This window comes from Globicephala melas, chromosome 15 (genome assembly GCF_963455315.2).
Source record: "Globicephala melas chromosome 15, mGloMel1.2, whole genome shotgun sequence".
In the NCBI taxonomy this organism is placed as follows: domain Eukaryota; kingdom Metazoa; phylum Chordata; class Mammalia; order Artiodactyla; family Delphinidae; genus Globicephala; species Globicephala melas.
In genome coordinates, this window is record NC_083328.1 from 38,781,920 (window position 1) to 38,802,975 (window position 21,056).

The following is a 21,056-nucleotide window of genomic DNA, read 5'->3' on the forward strand; positions in this document are numbered from 1 at the left end:
GGCACAGGGAGAGGCTTCCTACAAGCTAAACGTCCGGCCTGGGCTGGAGATTTCCCGAGGGGGCCTGGGAAAGGGCATATGGTTGTTAGGCAGTTCTGGACAAGGCATCCGTGTGTGTCAGCCACCCCAAGACACAGGTACCACCACCACACCCACATTACAGGTGGGGAAACTGCACCTCTGAAATCCGGGCCTCACTATCAATACCACGGGGACTCTGTGACCTCAGAGAGAGGAGATGCTCGCGGCCTGGGAATTCCTGGCTACAGTGATGGTGACAACCCGGGCGCCAGAAGGCTCCAGCCCCGGAAGCCCCAGGGCCACCCGACAGCCTTCAGAACATAACCACCAGGCCCTCCCCAGGGGCTCTGATCTCACTGCTCAGGGTGGACCTACTTTACACCAAGTTATCCATCGCAATTCCACCCAAACAATCCAAACTTTGTTTATCTGTGCCTGTTTTTAGGCACACACACAGCAGTCTTACAATTTCGTGTCTGTCGTTCTAGTCCCTTCCTTAAAACAGCCCCACTGCCCCAGACGCTACAGCCGAGAGCTTCAGTGACTGAGCAGAAACAGGTGCAAAGCTGTGTGGGTCTCCAGGGTCTCCTTGTCCTCCAGAGAAGTTACACGCACAGAGGTATGACAATTGCCCCACGCCCGGTCACCCTGCCCCGAAACAGGCCAGCTGGGGGACGCAGCACTCGTCGGGCCAATGAGCAGGGAGGCCCCGAGACTGAGGGGCCCACTGGTTGCTGCCCAGCACCTATGGGGCAGGGAGGGGACAGTCTTCCTCCCTCTGGACAACAGGCGTCCCCCTGGGAAAATACGAGCTTCCGGGCCACATCCAGAGGCTGAGAAGAAAGAACACCCACCGGGCCTTGAAGCCAGAGGCCGCGCCCGCCGGCCTGGCTGCGGCCGGAGCTGTGACACCACACGTGTGGCAAGTGTGGGACGCTGACTGCTCTGGGGCTGCCCTGGGGCTCAAACCCTGGCTGTGGGTGAACTGGCAGAGTTGCTGAACTTTGTGCATCCAATTTCCTTCTGGGTAAATTACAGATAATAACAGTATCTACCCCATAAGGTTGCAATGAGAATTACCTGAGTTAAGCTTGTAAACGTTCAGAACAACGCTTAGCACACAGAAAGCACCCACTCTATGCTGACCAGGTATCACTACTAACGAGGCCAAGGTCAAGGGTTCCAGCCCCAGCTCTGCCTGGGTCCACTGCAGTCACAGTCACAGCTGAGAAGGGAGGACCCAGGGAGGCCACGCGTAGAGCCTGGCGGGCAGGATTCACGGGCACCGAGGCGGCTGCCCCCGAACTCACCTGCAGCTGCAGGACCTGCTTCTCAAAGGCGGCCGCCTTGGCCTCCAGCGTCTTCCGCTGCTGCTCCTCCTGCCGTGCGGCCTCCGACTTCTCCACCAGCTCCTTGCTGACCTTGCCCAGCTCCTGCCGGAGCTTGGCCAGCTCTGCATTCTGCCTGCAAGACAGTCAGGAGGCCCCGCATGACGGACAGAAGAGGGCTCAAGTCAGCTCTCGCCAGCCCCGAGAGCCGCCCCGGGAGATGGGACCGGAGGTCTGAGCCCTTCCTCCGGGGCACCTGCTCTTTCTGAAGTAGCTGCCCATCTTGGAGCCCCTCTGAGGCCCTCTATATAATCAGCCACGTGGGTGTGACGTGTTTTGTTGAAGATGCTGTTTTACAAACACGGTGGAGGGACCAGCAAAAGCCAAGGGCAAAATGTGCACTAAAGCAGCCCATGGAGCCCCTGACAGAAGTGGCTGATTCCTCACGGCTGGTCTGGGCCCAAATGAGCCCTGGGATGCTGCCCTGCAGGACCGGGGCCGGCGGCCCGCTCGAGTCCACACGCTGGATTCACTGGCCGACTGGACCACAGCCAGGCAGGGAAAGAGGCTGCAGCATCTTACACGAGACCCCTCAACGCTGCACAAGAGCTGGGTCTCAGGACCAGCGAGGAGGTTCAGGAGTGACGGAAGGAGATGTGACTGACAGCGAAAGGGGCAACTCCGGACCCGCCTTTCCCAGCATGAGGAGGTCGTCAGCGTGCAGCCTCCTTCACAGCACAAAAGACACCTCTTCACGGCAGGACTGACCGTCCAGCCAAGGGACAGTACCAGACCAGGTGAAGGCGACAGAAGAGACGGTCCACAGCCCTGAGAGGCAGGAAACCTGGCCAACACCAGCTCTGCCCTGCTGCCTGGGGAGAGGAGATGTGGGCCCCCCGTCTGCACGGGGGAGGCCGCCCCAAAGCCCTCTGCGGGGCCCTCAGTGCACGCTTTCCAGGGCCAAGATTCGAGACCGGGGAGCCCAGGCGAGGCTGGACTCCGGTACCAGGGATGGGGATGAGGGTGGGAGGCCAGCTGGGTGGCCCCTTGGGACCGACATGAAGCTCTGGGAGGGACGTGGGGACACCCGTCCCACCCGGCAGAGTGTCCGCAAGCTGATGGAGTCAGCAGCCGCAACTCAGGGCCAGGCTTTAGAGCTGTCCCCAGGATGGAGCCAGTAGTGGACACTACATGAGAAGGAAGCCAGTGTCCCTCCGTCCCCACGGTCACCTTCTGCCATGACTGCTGAGGAAACCGCAGCCCCAGACCATCAACCTGCCAGCAGGTCAGGACGGAGATGAAGACAGGGACCCCTGAGAGAAGGGACCAGCGAGGAGGGTGGCCGTCAACCTCACTCCGAGTCAGCGGGGCCGCCAGGAAAAGCAGCCTTGTGAGCACAGGCTTTGCTCCCGGTGCCGCTTGTGGGCGACACTCTTCCCACCTGCCCTCCTGCTACGGGCGCCTGCTCTCTCTGCTCCCGTCAGCCTCCTCTGGGGGAGAGGGGATGGTCTGGGGATAACAAGCACCCCAGAAATCCCTACAGGACACCCCGGACGAGAGAAGGCAAAGAAACGGGAACCAAGAGAAAATGCAGTGGGGCTTCCTCCTGGCCAGCCTGCTGGGGTGGTGGTGCTGAAACCAGGGCCACAGAAGACCCTGCCCCCTGGGGAGTGGCCTCTGCCGGCTCACGGAGGCCTCCTGGCTTCAGCTCCTGAGCAGCAGACGTCCCCTCCTGCACAGGAGACCTGACCAGGGGGATTCAGGGCACTCAGGCCCACGGCAGGGCCCACACCACACCAGACCCTCATCTTGGATGGTCAGCCTGGCTCTGATACTCTGGGCCAGAAGCAGGGACACTGTGAAAATAGACATGAAAAAGTATCTGCTCTCCCAGCAAAGCCAGGACCTGAGGGGATCTGGTGACATGGATGCCGGGCATGGGCTGGAGCTCACTAGCCCTCCCAGGGCCTGACCACGCGAGAGGTCGCCGGCCACGTGTTGAAGGCTCACGGAGGGACCCTGCCCACTCCGGGCCCTCGGGGAGGTGCCAGGGTCCGGCCAGGGGCGCAGGGCTTACTTGCTCTCCACTTGGCTCGTGGCCTGGTTCAAGGCGTCCCTCAGGATGGAGTTCTCCTGCTGCAGGCGGGCCAGCTGCGTGTTGGGGCCATTCTCCAGCTGCTCCTGGAGCGTCCGGATCTGAAAGGTCATCCAAGGGGCATCAGAGGCCGCTCGGCCTGACAAAGAGAGCCACCTCGGAGCAAGGTTGGCAAGACCCCAGCCCGCAGATAAGAGCCCGGAGGGCTCCGCCTTCTCCCCCCGAGGTGGGGAGGCCCCCTCAGAACAGGGGCCGGAAAAGTGCAGAGCCGAGCACTCAGCCCAAAGCCCCAGATGGAGCTGGTGCGCTCTGCCCCGACCAAGGCTCTGAGACCCAGCAAAGGGCCACAAGCCACAGCCTACGGTTACCCCGAAGATGCCCGTTTCCTGCCCTCTGACCCCCTGTGGCGCGGCCCGCGGAAGCGGAGTGCAGGGCTCTGACTGTGCAGGCCAGGGCTGGCCTGGCCCTCCGCTGGGGCTGTGCAGTTTTTTGGGCCTCTAGTTTTATGGCGTTCTCCCAACCTCGAGTGGAGGAGGTGGAGCCGGCATGACTCCAGGGTCATGGAGAGGCTGTGAACTTGACCCATGGGCCCCCAGGGAAAAGGATGGAGTGCTGACCACTTGGGACCAGAGTGCTTTCAGACAATGCTCTTTAAAATGTGCATACATCTTCCTGCTTATTAAGGTTAAACACACACACCATCTGGCCAGGTGAAACAACCCTCCCCCAAACAAACGCGATGGTGAGGGCCCCGTCCGCGGGCATCCGGGCCCGCCCTGCTGCCCACCTTGCCCTGCAGCTGCTGCACCTCCTGCACATGCTCCCGGTAGCTGGCCTGCATGCGCGCCTGCACGGCCGTGATCTCCTGCTCCCGGGCCACCAGCTGCTTTTTCACTTTGGCCTCTCCGGCTGCTGCCTTGGCCTTTTCCGCTGCCAGCTCCTGGGAGAAAGCAGAGGGCAGAGAGGCTGGTGAGGCGGGCGGGGGCAGCTTATCAGATGAAACCAAGACCATCATGACCCGGAACATGACCTGGGGCCAGGAGGAGCCTGATTGCAGAGCCACAAGACCCCCGTCCTGAGCTCTCGGACAGACGGGAGCAGCCACAGCAGAGAACGAGCAGGGGATGAGGAGGGACCCCGGAATCCCTGCCGGCCTGACTGGCGGAGGGCTGGCCATCAGGCCTTGAACACAGTGGGCACCGTGGATACAGGCAGGAGCTGGGCAACGTGGCATCCTGTCCCTGGGCTCTCCAGGGGCACTGGCTGAACCCTGCTGGGATTACAACACCCTGGTTTGGCTCAGTGTCTGACAGCCAGGCCCCAGAACGCCCTCTTCTACTTGAGTATCTCTGTCAGGACTGACAAGGCAGCAAGCCCTGATGGCTGAGGGGTCAGCCCACTCCTAGAGGGCCTAGGTCCCCGTGGACAGCCACTCGGTCCACCGCCCTATCCCTGGAATGTCTGCTCCGGTCAGTGGCAGATACCCACAATGAACACGGGACGCGGGGCCTGGGGACCCAGAGCTGCAGGCAGGGGCAGAGCGCAGGGTGGGAAGGGCTGGCCAAAGGACGGGGTCTCCATCATCGCAGAAGGAATGGCAGTGGACGGAAACAATGGGGGAGCAGGAAGTGATAGTGTGAGGAGGGACCCGTGCACCGGCCCCCTGGCGGAGGTGCTCTCTGTCGAGGGGGCCTCTAGCCAGACTGGGGCACAAGTCCCATGAGATTCAAGTCCCCTCCCCGTCCTGGGCAGTGGACCAGAGAAGCGGGAGAGCCTCCTCTTCTCCAGGCCGGGATACTAGGGAGGTCTATCCCAAAGGGCCAGAGGGCCCCTCCCGTCTGAGATGGGACAGAACTGGAGGCCAGGGAAGGGCCGGGCTGAGCGGGTGGCCGCTGGGTGCCAGGGCAGCTCTGCATGCCTGGAGTTCCCTGGGACCATCCGGGACCCCTGGCCCCGCTCTTCAAAGAAATCCTCTTCCTGGCTGTGCCCAGGGCGAGGGCCCACAGGGGCAGAGGCCACTCGGACACGCATGTGTCTCGTTCCTTCAATCCTCTCAGTAAGGCGAGGCTCTCCATCTCTGGTTTGAAGCTGAGCTCACAGAGCCTCGGGGAGGACACGCTTTCGAAGGCCGAGAGCAGCCCTAAGCGACAGGATGGGCAGGAACCTGGGGCCTTGTGGGCCCACGAGGGTCCCAGAAGGGATGGTATGCGAGGTGCCCCTCCTCTGGCTGAGCTGGCCGCTCGGCGGGGATTCAGGGCTCCGGCAGGCTTCCTCTGACCCATGCCTGCCACCCTACCCCAAGCAGAACAGAGGCCCCTAAGTACACGGTCCAGCCCGATGAATAATCACGGCCACACAGAGGTGGCCCTCCGCCCACCATGCCAGATGCCCGGAGGCTGAGCATAGGTCTGGGGAAGGCCTTCCCCACCCTGAGCAGGCCTCAGGCAGGTCTGGGCATCCACCCGGCTCAGGGTGTAAGGATCCCAGTCTCCTGGGACAGGGTCCCAAGGCCACCAGGATTCAATGGGATTTCCCTTCCTTTTGCCCTGGGACTTTTTAAAGGCAAAGAAAGGCCAGATTTTCCTCAGGGCATCTGCTTCATCCTCCACAGCTTCTCTTTCCTCTAGGAGCTCAGAATCCCAGGACTCCTCCTGTCTGTCAAATTCTTAATTCAGTTGCAGTGGTCAGACTTATCTTCTTGAAAGGCACACCTGCTGCTGGGGGCCGGAGCCCCATTTCCTCTGACTGAGCTGAGAGGCACCGTCGCGACACCACCAGCCCAGAAACTCACTTGCTCCCCAGGCCGAGCGGGCCCTGCACCGTGAATCTCCCGAGGCGGCTGAGGCGTGGACTGGAGCACCCCCGCCCTGAGAGTCTCCTTGTCCACGGAGGATTCAGAGCCCAGCCTCTCGGGCCCGCGTGAGGACAGGATGGGGTCCAGCCCAGAGTGTCACCTCGGGACAGAGGCCCCGGTGCCCAAGCAGATGACAGCTGCAAAGAGTTTTCCAGAAGGACGGCTCTGGAGCCACGTGTGGTTCCTCAAATCCCTGAACACGTCCCCGAAGACGCTCAGAAACCAGGATGGAGGTCTCAGGACGCCCGAGCCCGTGAACTGGTGCCCGGAATGGTCTTTGAACCCAACTCTGTTGACTTCACCCACTTGCAAGGCGCCCACTTAACCTGGCAGACAGTCCACACGGCCTCTGTGTCCTTTAGCCACAGATCACAAGAAAAGGAATTCACCAAAACCCTCTTTTGCAACCGTAAAAACTTCTGTACAAGGACAAAGAAATTGTGACGGGAACTAAACAAGAAACGCGGATCCTATCCACCCCCCAGCTCCTGGGATGATCAAGTTAGTCGGAACTTCTACATTCTCAGAAGTTTCTCATATAACTTTACTCAACGGTGCTAGGCTGGAAGACGTGGCACAGCAGTGGAATCCCCTCCGCTCTGCTTGAAACTCTCAACAGAGAAATGCAGGGACTCAGCATCCACGGACTCCAGGGCACAGAAGGACAGATGGCGATGCCTGGGCCTCAGTGGCCCCTGCCAGGCAAGGTGACCTCTGAGCTGAGACAGGAAAATGGGGGCCCCACCCTGGAGGGCTTCCTGAAGGAGGGGGCTCTTTCCAGTGAGCCAAGCGGTGAAGGGCACTCGAGGCTAATGCAGGAGCACCAGAGGCCCCGGGGAGGCAGTGAGGAGCAGGCGCGTCGGGGAGCAGACTCGGGTCTGAAGACTGGGAGCCACCTGCGCTTGAAGAGGCGGCCCTCCCAGGGCTGCATAAGCGCTGAGAGCCCGTGAAGACCCCCTGCGGCTCAGGGAGGAGGATGCCGTGGGGGAGGCAGGGCCCCAGCTGGACGCACTGTCAGACGTCTTGCCTCAGAGCCAAGGCCTGGAGCCCCAGGGGCTGCGTCTGTGTCTCATGGCAGGGAGACGGTGCCTGGGCAGGGCTGGCAATGCGTCTGGTCGGGGAGGGGGAGGGCGAGGGGGAGGGGGTCTGTGGGTCAGCTGCGCTAGGGTTTGGAAACTCAAGTAGCCGCCCCGGAGGGGAGCAGCAAGTGCCCTACACAGGCAGCAGCGCCTAAGGGGCTTCCTGTTGCAGGGTGCACCCCCCACCCCGCACCTGCTGTCCAGCCCGAGGTGGCCGGAGACCCCGGCAATGGCCACCATCCCCGTCAGAGGCTGCAGCTGCTCACTCGTGACACGTCCAGCCCACCCTAATCTCAGGGGCCAGCACGAGGAACTGGCCAGGCAGCCACACAGCCACCAGCCACAAAAACAGTCACTCCCCTTTCCTCTCACGTGAGCTTTATTTTGGGGTCAACACATCTTCTCAGGTTGTCCAAAAAGAGGATACAGAAGAACAGCCCCCAGAACCACAGACTCCACAGTCGCTGCTGGCCGCGGGCCCTTGGGGCAGGAGGCCTGGGACTCACAGCCCACTTCCATGGGGCAGAGGCTCCTGGCCTGGGACGCGCCAGCAGCTGGGCGGAAAGGGAAGCGCAGTCGGCTCTTGGGAGCAGGGTGAGTGGCTCTGGCCGCCCTGCATCCAACCAGCAACCCGAGGCCGCGGGGGACACTCCCGAGAGAGAGGACGAAGGCCACCGGGCAGGAGGCTGCACTAGGGGAGGCCTCAGAGACCGGCCTTCCCCTTCCGCCTCCTGGATGGAGCCTGACCAGGAGCGACCACGGCAAAGCCTCGTCTTCCGCTCCCGCCGCCCGTCCGTCCCCCACTGAACAAACCTTCCCGTCTGGCCTAGAGCCGCAGCCGTCGCTCAGGACGAACTCTGAGGCCTCGTGAGCGAGCGACGCAGGCGCCCAGCCGTGTGGGATGTTCCGAGGCCCCAGCCGCCTCCCTGCGCCCGCTGTCCCGCGAAGGAAGCAGGGACAGGGCGAGGGCCACGCAGGGCGCGATGCTGGGAAGGACAGCTTAAACGGGAGGGACCAGCTTTCTGCAGGGGACCCGGACCTCCTCCTCACAAGGAGCGGCCATGTGCCGACCCCTCCTGAACGAGGCCCCCAGCCCGTCGGGGCAGCACGGGCCCTCGAGACCAGTGTTCACTGGGTACATACGTGTCACGTGCTGAACCACCACGGGACCGCTCCCCAGACAGCGGAGAAGGGACAGCAGCCCCGCTAAGCCCTCGCCACGGCTTTCTGCTCCAATTCTCAAGAAAAGACCCTGGGACCCACCGTGCCCACCCTCCTCTCAGGGCATCACCCTAAAAAGACGGGGCCACAACCGCAGGGCCGGCTGTCCCCTCCAACCCGTGCGTTCCCAGTCCCGAGAGGGACCCCGCTGTGCAGGGGTCCTCACGCAGCCACAGCCCCCGGGCCGACCCGGCGCCAGCCCTACCTTATTGAGCTCCCTCAGTTTGCTCTTGGCGGCGGCCGCGTCCTCCTGCTCTGTGGCCAGCAGCTTCTCCTTCTCTTCCAGCTGGCGTTTCAGAATCGCCACGGGGTCACCCTTCTGAGTGGCCTAGAGATGCCCACAGAGCCACGTTAATGGGGTGGCCAGACGCCTGGTTTGAGACTCACCCCGACCATCAGACCCCGACCCAAAAGCAGAGCGGCGGCCTGACGGCACACACTTCTGGGGGCGGCCCCTGCCTCTGCCGCCCAGTCGGCCAGGCCTCGGGTCCAAACTCCTGGGGTAGTTGTGGGAGCATGGTTCTTCCCTAACCCCAGTCGATGGTGGCCAGGGCCTCTTCCCGGCCTGCTGGGGGCCGTCGGCCATCGTCCCTGGCTTGGTGCCCATCCCTCAGCTGCTGGGGGCAGCCTGCAGGCTGCCAGCTGAAGCCTGGAGGCCCGGGCACGGGGTGGGGGTGGGGGGTGGGTACCTGGGGACAGTGGCCTGAGCTGAGTTCAGGCCTCTCTTGTTGGAGGGGAGCGGCCACCTTGACCTCCGGCCACTTCAGGCCCAGAAGACGGCCCAACGCGCACTGAGCGAGGAGCTCCTGTGACCGCAGGGCCCGTCACCACTCAGCAAGGGCTGGGGCGGGGCGGGGGGGGGGGTGACCCAGTGGCCTCAGGACACTCCCAACATCTCTCATCACTGAGGTGCCACAAAATCCTCCAGCAAAATTACCTACAATTCCAGCTGTTTAAGGAACAAACATGCCCCGCGGCACCTCCTGGGGCAGCTCGTGGCCACAAGCACCAGACAGAGAGAAACCAGGGAGACAAACACCCTCCTTCCTGAGCCCGAGCCCCGGCCACAAACCAGCGGATCCCAGCTCCTGGCCCCCCCGACGCCCCGCCCCGGCCCTAACAGCCCTCCTGCTGCAGTGGCTGGCCTGCAGCTGAAGCAGAAGCATCTGCGGGTGATTCACGCAGCCCGACCTGGGGAAGGGCACAGAGTTTTGCCGAGAGGCAGGTGGAGGTGTTCCAGGAACACTCCGCGCAGCTTGTCAGGTCAGGTGCGGCCGGCCTGCAGGGCACCATCCAGGGGAGGCCGGGGCCCAAGACCAGGAAACCACTGCCACTCACTGGCCCCTGGGGTGGGGGGAGGGCCCACCTTATGCCACGTGTCCTGGACAACACCTGCTTTCTCAGACAGGATCTCGATGAGCCGCTGGGCCTCGCCCTCGCTGAACACCATGCTTCCGACCGTGGAGACCAGCGTCTTGTAGGGGAGGCAGAGCGGGCTGTCGGTCTCCGGGGGCCCTGCACAGAAGGGAAGGGGCAGGGACTCACACTCGGGCACCAGCCACCAAGCCCGTCACACCCCAGAGCAGCAGAGGCCAGTCAGAGCCGAGGTCTCTGTCTGGCTGCCCAAGGTCTGCGGGCCGAGTGCAGCGAGCCCACCCTGGGGTCTCAACTGGACTCAGCTCAGGTCCTGCTCAAAAACAGCAGCGGGGAAGGTCCCCAGGAAAGAAAGGCTGAGTATTCCTGGGCTGGAGGAGATGTCCCCCTACTTTTTCATCATCAAAGTGAGCAGACTTGGGCAAGGCATACTTTCCCATAGGTGCTTTTTTCCTTCCTTCTTTTCCCAGCAAACTGCCTGGGCCAGCTCTGGCCGTGCGCCACCCAGCGACGCTCACGCCCCTGCCAAGACTGAGCCCCACCGGCGGGGAGCAGGAGGCTGCCTCCCCGACGTCCTGGTTCAGACCCTCTATTTCCAGCCCTCCCTGGACGAAGCTTAAGGCAGGTTTCAGGACAGGGATGGCTGGGTTCGTCCAGAACAGGGCTGCCCGCTCACTGGTCCATTAGTGCGTGACCTTGCTGGAGAACACAGAGCCACGTGCCAACAGCCAGCTGTCACTCCTGGACGCCCGACGCCCCCGCGATAGCTTCACTCTCACGCAGCCCCTCACACAGCCCCAAAGACACGAAAGGGTGAACAGAGACCCCCCCCCCGTCTGGCAGCTCCTCGCGCTGAGCTCCCCAAACTGCCCACGAGCTGTGGAACGACAGGGCCCCAAACGAGCTGAAACAGAGCCAAGCGGCCGCCTGCAGCGGCACCTGCAGCCAAGCCCACCTCACTGAGGACAGCGAGGGGAAGGTTTCCATGGCAACCGAAATTCTCTGGCTTGTCACAATATTTTCACTCCCTAGTCACAATATTGTCATTACAAGTCAAAGCACTTAGCAGGATCCCCTAATAAAGGGGACGTGGCACGTGGCGAGCTGGTTGCTACGAGCACCTTCACTTTAGAACTTTCTACCCCGCGAAGCTCGGGAGTAAAAATAACCATGTTGGGCTTCCCTGGTGGCGCAGTAGTGGAGAGTCCGCCTGCCGATGCAGGGGACACGGGTTCGTGCCCCGGTCCGGGAGGATCCCACATGCCGCGGAGCGGCTGGGCCTGTGAGCCATGGCCGCTGAGCCTGCGCATCCGGAGCCTGTGCTCTGCAACAGGAGAGGCCACAACAGTGAGAGGCCCGCGTACCGCAAAAAAAACAAAAAAAAAAACAAAAAAAAACAAAACCATGTTGACATTAAAGGCCTAGGAGCTTGAGGGTGTCATGAAAACTGGGAGGTGGGGGGAGGCCCTCTTCAACCTTCATTCTTTTCACTGAAATATGTACGTAAAATAATTTTAATGGTAAACTTCTGCACCCTAGAGAAAATTCAAGTACAGCTAAGCCAAAAGAGAAGGAACCACTCGGACGAAAACCTCACGGTCAGCAGTTTGGTCTCTGGGCTTCCTGCTCCGCCCCGTTGGCCTGCAGACCGATGTTTCTGCCAGGCTTTTTCAGAAGAGGGAGGTCGGCCGGAGTCAGACTGGGCAGGATGGCCTCCCTGAAGCTGGCCACTCAGATGTTTTCCTCTGCGGACCCAGAGATGCCTGCTCCTGCGCTGCCCCCAGCCATGCCGGCTGCCAGGCACCTGCCACGTGGCTAGTGGTGGGAACTGGGGTGGCTCCCAGGGGAGCACACACCAGATTGTGAAAACTTGGTATGGAAAAACAAAAGAATGTAAAATACCTGCAATGATTTTTTTATATTGATTGCATATTGAAATGATAGCATTTGGGGTAACTGGGTTAAATGAAATATATTAAAATGAATTCCACGTGTCTCTCATTTGCCTTTTGTAGTGTGGCTCACAGTGTATTTCCAGCCCTGGGGCCCCAAAGCACCGCCTGCTGAAGCCCTGGCAGCCCCGTCCCTGCAGAGGCCCCAGAGTGACCATCCTCCTAGGCCCCAGGGCCCCTGCTGCACTGCCCCCCACCCACCTGGGGGAGGGGACACAGACCTGGATGACACAGCTACACTTCCCTATGGAATGCCGCATCCTTCACGGCCACTACCCCAGTGGTCTCACAGATGCATTCCCTCCAGGAGGGCCCTGTGCACAGAACGTTCCTGAGAGTATTCTGGGAGCGTCATTCTAACACACGTTTGTTAAAACTTTCTCATGTAATTATACTAAATTGTATTAGATGTCCTAGTGAACAAAGTCACAAAAACCTGTAACAAGTGGAACACCTCAAAGCTATGTAACGGCAGAACTTAACTCTCCTCGCCCACCCCCCACAGAAACTTCCACGGCCTTCTCCATCCTCATACAAACACTGCAGCATTAGTTTTAGAGTAGAGAGATATGACTTGACTTTATTTCATTAAGGTAAGAACGGCGCCATATTTATTCACCCCAAATCGGGGAAAGTAAAACTGAAAGAAAGGAAAGTTCTGGGAACCAGAACTCTGGGCCTCACGTGAGTGGCATTTATTTCTGGGTTTCAAGGCCCACGAGACGGGCACGCTGACCCATACACAAAGGACTAACGTGTCCTCTGGCAAAGGCTCGAAGGCTAGAAATAATCCTTGGGGTTGTGAAATCTTAAGGCCCTAAGAGAAACTTGTCAGAGACTCAACGTCTATTCTGTGAAGCCACAGGCTTCACAAGGACCACGTAGCAGTGAACTCCCGTGAGAGAGAAGCAGCCAAGGCTCCGCCCACGTAGGTGAGTCTGAAATTCCAGGTACGGCCGGGCCGGAGGCCTGGGGGAGGAACCAGGCAGCAGAAGGGCACAGCGGCCGGGGAGGGCCAGCGTCTCACTGCTCTGGAGTAACCCGGGCTCCTGCCTGGCTGGGGACACAGTGAGCACCCCAAGCGCTGTGCCCTGCAGGGACGGGGCAGCCTCCCCTGAGCGGGTGGCCTTGGCCATGGTCCTTTCCCTCCAGGTGACAGCTCCCACGGGGTCCAGGCCAGAACCCGCAGGGCTGCGGACGCATCGAGGAAAGCTAGAAACGAGACTGCTGTGTGCCATCTCCTGACCTTCAGTGCTGACAGCTAACTCAGTGAAAAAAACCACCACGGAGCTGAACACATCCACGGGCCAATTCCGATCTGCAGGTCATCCCTGTCCTTGGGCTGTGGGCACCCTGGTCAGAGCAAGGCCCCTGGAGCCAGGTGGTCTGGGCTTGAATCTTGGCTCAGCTCCCTCCCACCTGTGCATCCTTGGGCAAGCAACTTCACCTCTCTGAGCCTGTTTCCTCATCTGTCAAATGCGGGCAACGGCAATGTGCTGGGCACAGGGTAAGCACGGCAGAACCGATCAACAGGGCCAGGAGCACCCCACACCCTGACCCCTCCTTGGGCGAACAGCGCCCCAGTGAGGAACTTGGGTGGGGAGGCAGGGGGTGAAGCAACTCTGCCTTCCCCTGCCCCCGCAGCTGGCGCTCACGCCCCCGTGGACAGAGCGCTGGGGCCCACGGCCCCTGCTCGCACCACTGTCTTTGCACACGAGGTCAAGCGGGCAGCACATTTAGGGAAATGAGGGGCCCTCTGCCTCCCTGGGCTCTGAGCGGAGAAGCACTCAGCGCTTGTATAACGTGCCTCAAACTCCCAAACTACGCTCCCTTTCGTGACCACGCCGGGAGGCTTAATCACCTAAAATTAGACCTGTCCTGCAAAAAGGGCTGAGGAGTCTCCCCTCTCACCGTCGACAGTGGGGTCTCAGCCACCAGGGACTTGGCGCTGTTTCAGCAGCAGCCCCTCCAGGTCCGGGCCCTGGAAGCCCTGCCTGCTCGTGCCCGGCTCAGCCAAGCGACAGGGGGCGTCAGAACAGCTGCAGGGACTGCGCGCACACAGCTGTGATCGAGGGAGTTACTGCCAGGCCCTGGCACGGGCGTCAAGAGCTCCACTCCAGCTGCTGCTGCAGGTGCCTGGAAGCCCTGTGCAGATGGTCTCCAGACATGAAGTATGTACCTACTGTGTACCCCACAGTCTGCAAAATCCTGGAAAGGCCTGTGGGACTCCCAGCTGGGAGAGGGGAGGAGACCCCGGACACGGAATCAGGCAGCAGAGCCACAGGGCACCTGGGGAAGCAGCCACGGCAGCAACACCGGCGAGGCTTCTAACGCAGGAGGTGCTTGAGCCAAACACTACCAGGTGGAGAGCAGGAAGGGGAGGGAGTGGCAGGGATGACCCGAGGCTGGTGGAGCAGAGGCAGGTGGCACTGGCATGGGTCCCGGGGATCCGGGCTTCACCTCATGGGCAAAGGGGCAGTGCCTCAGAGTGAGCAACGTTTGCACTTGAGGACACCTGGGGGCCAAGGCTGGAGGCAGGTCAGGGAGGAGCCCAGGGCCGGGGCTGAGAGCACCCAGGAAGCGGGGTGGCGGTGACAACCTAGGGCTCTGACAGCAGACACGGGTGGGGTCCTGGAGGCCGGACGAGAACTCCAACGGCAAAGACGCTCACATCCCAGGGAGCGTCCAAACCGGTTCTGAACGCCTCCGCTCACACACACAGGTGCAGGCCGAACGGCAGCTGCTGGCTCGGGACCCTGCAGGGGCGCCACCCCAACAGTGTGGGTGGGGGACCTGCACGCTCCCCCCAACAGGAAGCCAGACCCCAGCCTCGGGAAGCCCCCCAGGACATTCCCCAATCACCTGAGCCAAACTCAGGTCAAAGGCCAGGGCCCCAGGAAGGGCCCCTGCGCCTCCTGGAAGCCCAGCACTTCCCAAGCAATCGTCAGATTCAGAAACAGAGCCAAGCCCCCGACTCCTGCTGACCCCAAGTCCAGAGGGCGGCCACCGTGTCCAGAAACAAGGAACCTGGGCCACACCCCCAGCTGCACGTTCACGGACAGTGGCCGTGTAGGGTCCTCCTGAGTCTTCGGGAAAGCGACCCTTCGAGGCCCGCGACGGAAGATCCACCAAGTGTGTCAAGAGCTGGAGCTGCAGCTCCTGCCGCCCTCACAGCTGCTGGTCTGCACCACGGCGGTCCAGGGCAGCACACACGCGGCCGACCCCAAGCCCGGCTCAGGCTGAAGCCCAGCACTGCCCAGGGCTTCCGGCTCCCAACAGGGTGCAGGCCTCAGACCAGCGGCTGCACTGGACCCTGGCAATGGCGTTTTAAGTGCACTGGAGCAAAGGACAAATAATGTCAAGAGCAACCCTACCTGGGGCCTTTGAATCAGGCCTTTTCATTTGGCTGGAGAAAAAAGTAATCTCTTGACAAGCTGGGAGACTGGACACATAATGACATCTAATGGAGTTTTTAAAAAATCCTATAAATTGAATGACTGTATTTTTCTCTTTATACTTTTGCTTTTCCCCCCAAATTTTAACAAAATCAATTTTAAATCTGAAAAAAGAACTAAAACACATCACAGTATTTCTTAAAGAAATACAACCCCTGGAGGGCCTTTGCACAAGCTCCTTCCTCGGGCCTGAGGGGACCAGGAGGTCTGACCTACTGCCTGCAGGAAGGACGGGGGACGTACAACCTCAGCCTCCTGCCCTGGCAGTGACGGGAGCCACAGTGCCACCCCGTTTAAGAGGAGTGAACGGAGAGCCCTGGAAGAACATCTTCCAGCAGGTTCTCTGAGACGTGACACCAGACTCGCTTCCCCAGGGGATGTTTTGTTCTTTCAAAAAGAAGAAAGGGAAAAGTTGAGTTTGAAGAACTTACACAGAAAGTGAAAAAAATCTCAGGAGCTCTGCAGTTTTCTTCAGAGCTTCAGACCCTGAGAAACTGAGTTAAGTTCAAAAGAGAGGCTCAAACGTAATCTCCACACCCCACCTCTGTGCCTCGGCCTGTGCAGGAGGGGCAGCTGCTGGTGGTTGAGCCTGGGCGGGGGCAGGCGGAGACCCAGGCCCGGGGTCCCAACTCTCCCTTCTGGGAAGTCCTGAAACAGAGCTGAGCTTTGGTTTCTGCTGTCCTAAAACAGGTAAAAATACAAACCCACCTTAAAGGAAGTTGGGGGATAAATGCACAGAAAGAGCCCCTCCCCACACACCAGGCTGGAGCACAGTGGGGCCGGTTCCCCGGGACCCCGGCCTCAGGCACAGCAGCCCGCGGGGGGTGGGGACAGCAGGAGGCAGGGGTACAGCTACTGTCCAGTCACACGGCTCAAGATGAGGCCCTGTGGGCCACAGACACCCCGACTGAAGGTCTCCTGGTGGGTCTGGCCCCTGTCCTGTTACATTACAGGACACGACCCTATTCCTGCATCTCCCGGGGTCCAGCAGCGGCAGGAGGCCTCTCACAGCACGGAGCTGGCACCCCTAGGATGCCGCCAGGTCCCGGGTGCAGGAACTACCTTTCTCTCTCACCTGACCTCAGTCACCACCATCTGCTGGGTGCCCAGGGGCTGGGGCAGCCCAAGAAGCACTGGCCACTTCCCTTCCTCAACCTGCGCCCCCGAAGGAGCAGTTCTCTCTGCGGCTCAGAGGATGCTCAGGGCCCTGAGGTCAGGGCCCTGAGGTCAGGGCTGGGCTCCCTCCTGGCGCCCGAAGGGGTGGGACCTCCACTTTGGTACGAGGAGGGCCTGTTTCTTCAACTCACAGACAAAGAATGGAGTTTTGGTTTCTCTTCCATTAACAAGAATACGTGTGACAGAAAAACTGGAAAATGCAGAAGGGTGAAGGGAAGAAAATAAAATTCACCTACAGTCCTCCCCGCAAAGATGGCTCTTCTGCCCCGTGGACCTGTGAGCGCATCGGACTCAGCCGTCGTGGGATCGTGCGGGCCGGTCTGAGGGTAGGTACCTCCACCTCCTGGAGGCTGGCTGGGCCCTGACGTGATGGCCTCTGGCCCCTGGTAGATGGCACGCGTCCGTGTTAAGGGCCAGGGTCTGGCATGATGCTGGGCACAGAGTCCAAGAGGAGGGCCCCCCGGCCTCAGCCTTGCTCGGCAGTGATGCCCGCAAACCAAGCCCCCGTGGCAGCATGAGTCCCAGGGCTTGGGCCCAACTCAGTTTCCAGAAGGTGCCTCCTGTCCGGCCCAAGTCTGGGCATCCAGTTCCCCAGGCCTGGCCCGCACTGTGTTTGCGTGGACTCCCTTCCAGGAGCTGAGGAACGGCCCTGCCGAGAAGGTCCCAAACCACCCTCATGTCCGCTTGCTTCCTGGGCAAGAAGCGTGCTTTCCTTATGAACATGAATACTCGCCGCGGTGGCCCTCGGAGAACAAACCAGCAGAGGCCTGGATGGTGCAGCCGACTCGGAAGCTTCCGTTCTGGAAGTTTCCACTTCGTTATGATTCTGTGAATCCCCTCTTCTCCAGACACTGGGAAAAGAATCCGTGCTTCTGTTTCAAAACCAAGTGTTTTCTCGTAGTCCATACCTGGGCTCCTGACGGCCCTGAAATCGCCCCCATCTCCACGGGGCCACGTGAGCACCGAGGTCAGGTTGGGGGGGCGCTCACGTGGGCCCATCACCGCGGGAACCGTCCGCTGCACCAGGCCTCCAGAGGGTAAGGCAGATAGAGCTTGTCTTCCTAAATTAAAAAAGCACCCGCCTTTGGACTTAGCAGTTACCTATCTAGGAATTTACGTTATAGAGATACTCACCCAGTGATACATGTACGCCACTGTAGCATTAATTTCAGCAGGAAAAGAATGGCACACTGCTTCGTGGCATTTAAATAAATGACGTTATGGTCACGCCGTGGGCTACAATGCAGCTGAAAGCGGCAGCCCCAGGGTGTACTGAGGAATAAAGGAGGCAAGTCCGTCTCTGCAACGCAGGCCCGCTGCGTGTGCCGTGTGATGAGCGGGGCATCTCCGGGGGCCCCCCGGGAGGTCGGTGGTGGCTGCGATGGAGTGGAGAGGAAGACTCTCAATTCTTACCTTCCACGCTTCCATACTGTATGAATTTTGTTTGCTGGAAGCACGCATTTACACAATAAATTTAAGAAAGGATTAGGAAGGTGGGTGTCCATGTCAAGTCTGGTCAGACCTGTCACACAGCCTCAATTTGCTCCTGTAGGAAGATCAGATCAGAAGTTCCGGAATAGCTCCAACTCGGGCCTGCGGAAGCGTGTCCTGTGCCCGCTCTCCTCTGGGGCTCCTGTCAGCGGAGGCCCTGCTGGGACAACCGGGTGTCAGGACAACTGCGGGAGCCACCCCAGCTCCAGGGCTGCTCTTGCTGCTGACATGCCACGTGTGTGGGCTAGCCACAGGCTCTGGGAGCTCTCTCACGGTTTCCGTGATGCGGGGCGACGGGGAGCTCACTCCCACCCCACTCAGGACACAGACAGAACAAAGACGGAGGAACTCCTGACGCCACCACAGGGCTGCAAAGACAAGTCCATTTTCACGGGGCCTCCTGCAAGGTGACCCAAGAGGCCCCCTCATTCCCGATGGCTCTTGTTTAGAAAAGCTTTGTCCAGTAGAACCTTCTGTGCTGATGGAGATGGTCTTCATCTGCACTGTCCAAACAGGTAGCCACTGGCCCTGTGGAACTACTGAGACCTTGAGTGCGGTTTTCACTCTGACCTTTTGATTGATTTGAATGTTAACTGGCCCCACGTGACCAGCAGCTCCCGTACTGGTCAGCGCAGCCCCAGAACCTAGCTCTCTGGTGCCAACGGTTAAACCTCGTGGCCCTGGACCCTCCCCTGCCCGAGCCCGGGTCCCCTCCCCCAAGCTCCCTCCCCAGCCTGCTCCGCACCAGCGACACAGACCCCCCCCAGCCATCTCCCTCATCCCCGCGGCATGGTCATCAGGACACCTCACCCCCCAAGGCATTCACACCTCCAGGCCCCTGAGTTTCTGGATGCCCAGGGCCAGCCAGCCAGTGGGGATCTGTCCACAGTTCCCTCGAGGGTATACCCGTGGCCCTGAAGAAATGGAGTGTGCAGCCCCCAAACCGACTGAGTCCTGGCTGGCAGGCAAGGAGGTCAAGGGCAGGCAGCCAGGGGTCAAGGGAGGAGCACGGAACACGAGGTGTAACTAAGTGAAGGGAACGCGGCCTGCTTCTCACTGGGCAGTGCGGCCACAGGGGCCAAAAGCTCGATGTGAGTCAGATGAACGGGACCCCAAGCTCCACAAACAAGCTGTGACTGCAAGGGCAGTGGGGGCCGGTTCCATGAGCCACGGGAAAGGCCGAGCCACCCGTCCACACCCGTCCTCGCACCCTCAACCACCATGGCTGTGGCGGACATGGCTCAGCGGGGAATGCGGGGCAGTCAGAGCGACAGGTTCACTCTGCCCTTGGGAAGCGGTCCTTCACAGGCGCAGCTGCAAGGCTGCTCGAAGCCAAGCCCTTACAGAAAGAGCCCACCTCCCTTTCCTGCCCCCACCCTCAGGAGACTCGGGGCCCTGACCATCACTGCAACAGCACCGGCATCTCCGGGGAGCCGCTTAGACATGCAGCACCTCGGGCCTCACTGGGAACCACTGAGTCTTTATCTTAACAAGACCCTGCACGTCAAAGCCTGAGAAGCCCTGCCCTGGGGGGATCTCCACGGAGACGGTGGGGGTGGGGTGGGAGGGCAGCGGCGGACAGGGGCCTGCATCCACTTCGAGGGTCCACCAACCGTGGGAAAATGGGGGAAAGCACACGGGGCACGTCCAGGAAAATGAAAAACCGCAAGCACATCCCCCACATTTCCAACTCTTCAGAGTTGAAGACAAGCAATTCACCGCTCAAGTGTCACATCACCCGCAGGCCACCGGTGTGGCTGTGCTCTCTCTGCGGCCTGTCCGTGTGCTACGTGGCTGGCCGTGTGGCCCAGCGCCCCGCCCTTTGTGATTTTCTCCCTGCAACCTCGGAGTCACGGCCTCCTGCCACGAGTTGATCAGTACTAATTTCGGCCATCTTTCCTATTTTCTAGGGTTTGATTTCTTTTTACGTTAACTCCAATATGATACACACCTGACATTTTCACAGGGACTAAGCAGACCCTTCCAAACCTTAAACATCCTGCCTAGGATCACTGCCTTGACCTGTCCCCTCCCCGCCCTGAAGCGCAGGTGAGATACAGTCTAGTTAGGACCAGTCTCTTCCCTGACCTGCTGGCCTCACTCCAGCACCCTACTGTAATTACAATAGTTTGGGACTGTGTTCACACATCAGACAGAACCGGCCTTCCAATAGCCACTTAAAAGTCTATTCAGTATTCTTACTTATTCTTCCCTCCAGGGGGGACTTTTAAGCCCACTGAAATTTTGGCAGGAAGAATAATAAACTACTAAGTTAACTTGGGAGTGACTATCATTTTATCTGCAATATTTAATCTTTCTTATCCTGAATCATGGTATTTTTTCTGTTCAAATTTCCTCTTATACCACCTCAGGCGAGCTGCTCTGTGGGTTCACACAGGTCGTTAAGTTAGGTCTTCCTCCCAACAAGGTTCTTTATTACCTGCAAATTAGGACAATTTTGCCTTCCTTTCTAATATTATCATGTTTCTGTTTCATACCTTACTTCAATGGCCAAAGCCCTACACAGTAACGATGACCACAGGAAGCTCTAGTCTGAACACACCTGATGCGCGAGAAGCCAGAGAACAGGCAGCTCTCACCTGCATCCCCGTCTTCTGCCTCGAATGCCCTCCTCCCAGGGTCAAGTGGAGCATCACCGTGAAGAGAGGGCAGCGTGCTCTCCCTCCGCCACGGAGTCAGGGTTGAGGCTGAGCGCCTGGGTTTTCAAAGGGCCTGAGAGGCTGACATGGCCTGTGGGGCAAGGTGGGCCAGTCCCTGACCCTCACATGGGACGAGTGTTGCCTGAGTAAATGTCCCCCCAGAAGTTGGGGCGGAGGAAACAGCAAAGCAGATACAACTTCACAGAGGGAAAAAACGTAGGGCCCTGCCTACCTGGCACAGGTCCAAACGTTTCAAAGCCCCTAATGTACCTCACCAAGACAAATGCAATTAATTTTCCAAATCAACTAATGGCTAATCTAAGAAAGAAAGAAATCTAGAGAGAAAGAGA

At 59.9% G+C, this 21,056-nt stretch overlaps 1 protein-coding gene across 2 annotated transcripts in view; it reads right to left on the reverse strand.

Annotated features, from left to right (window-relative positions):
* The window catches only part of RRBP1 (ribosome binding protein 1), a 58,851-nt gene that overhangs the window by 13,768 nt on the left and 24,027 nt on the right, over positions 1-21,056 (reverse strand). For both annotated transcript variants that reach the window (XM_060284717.1, XM_060284718.2), the window contains exons 3-7: positions 9,965-10,113; positions 8,804-8,926; positions 4,232-4,384; positions 3,427-3,545; positions 1,332-1,485 (exon numbers count right to left, since the gene is read on the reverse strand). In XM_060284717.1, the coding sequence (XP_060140700.1) occupies positions 1,332-1,485; positions 3,427-3,545; positions 4,232-4,384; positions 8,804-8,926; positions 9,965-10,113 (698 nt within the window). The remainder of the gene's footprint in view (positions 1-1,331; positions 1,486-3,426; positions 3,546-4,231; positions 4,385-8,803; positions 8,927-9,964; positions 10,114-21,056) is intronic.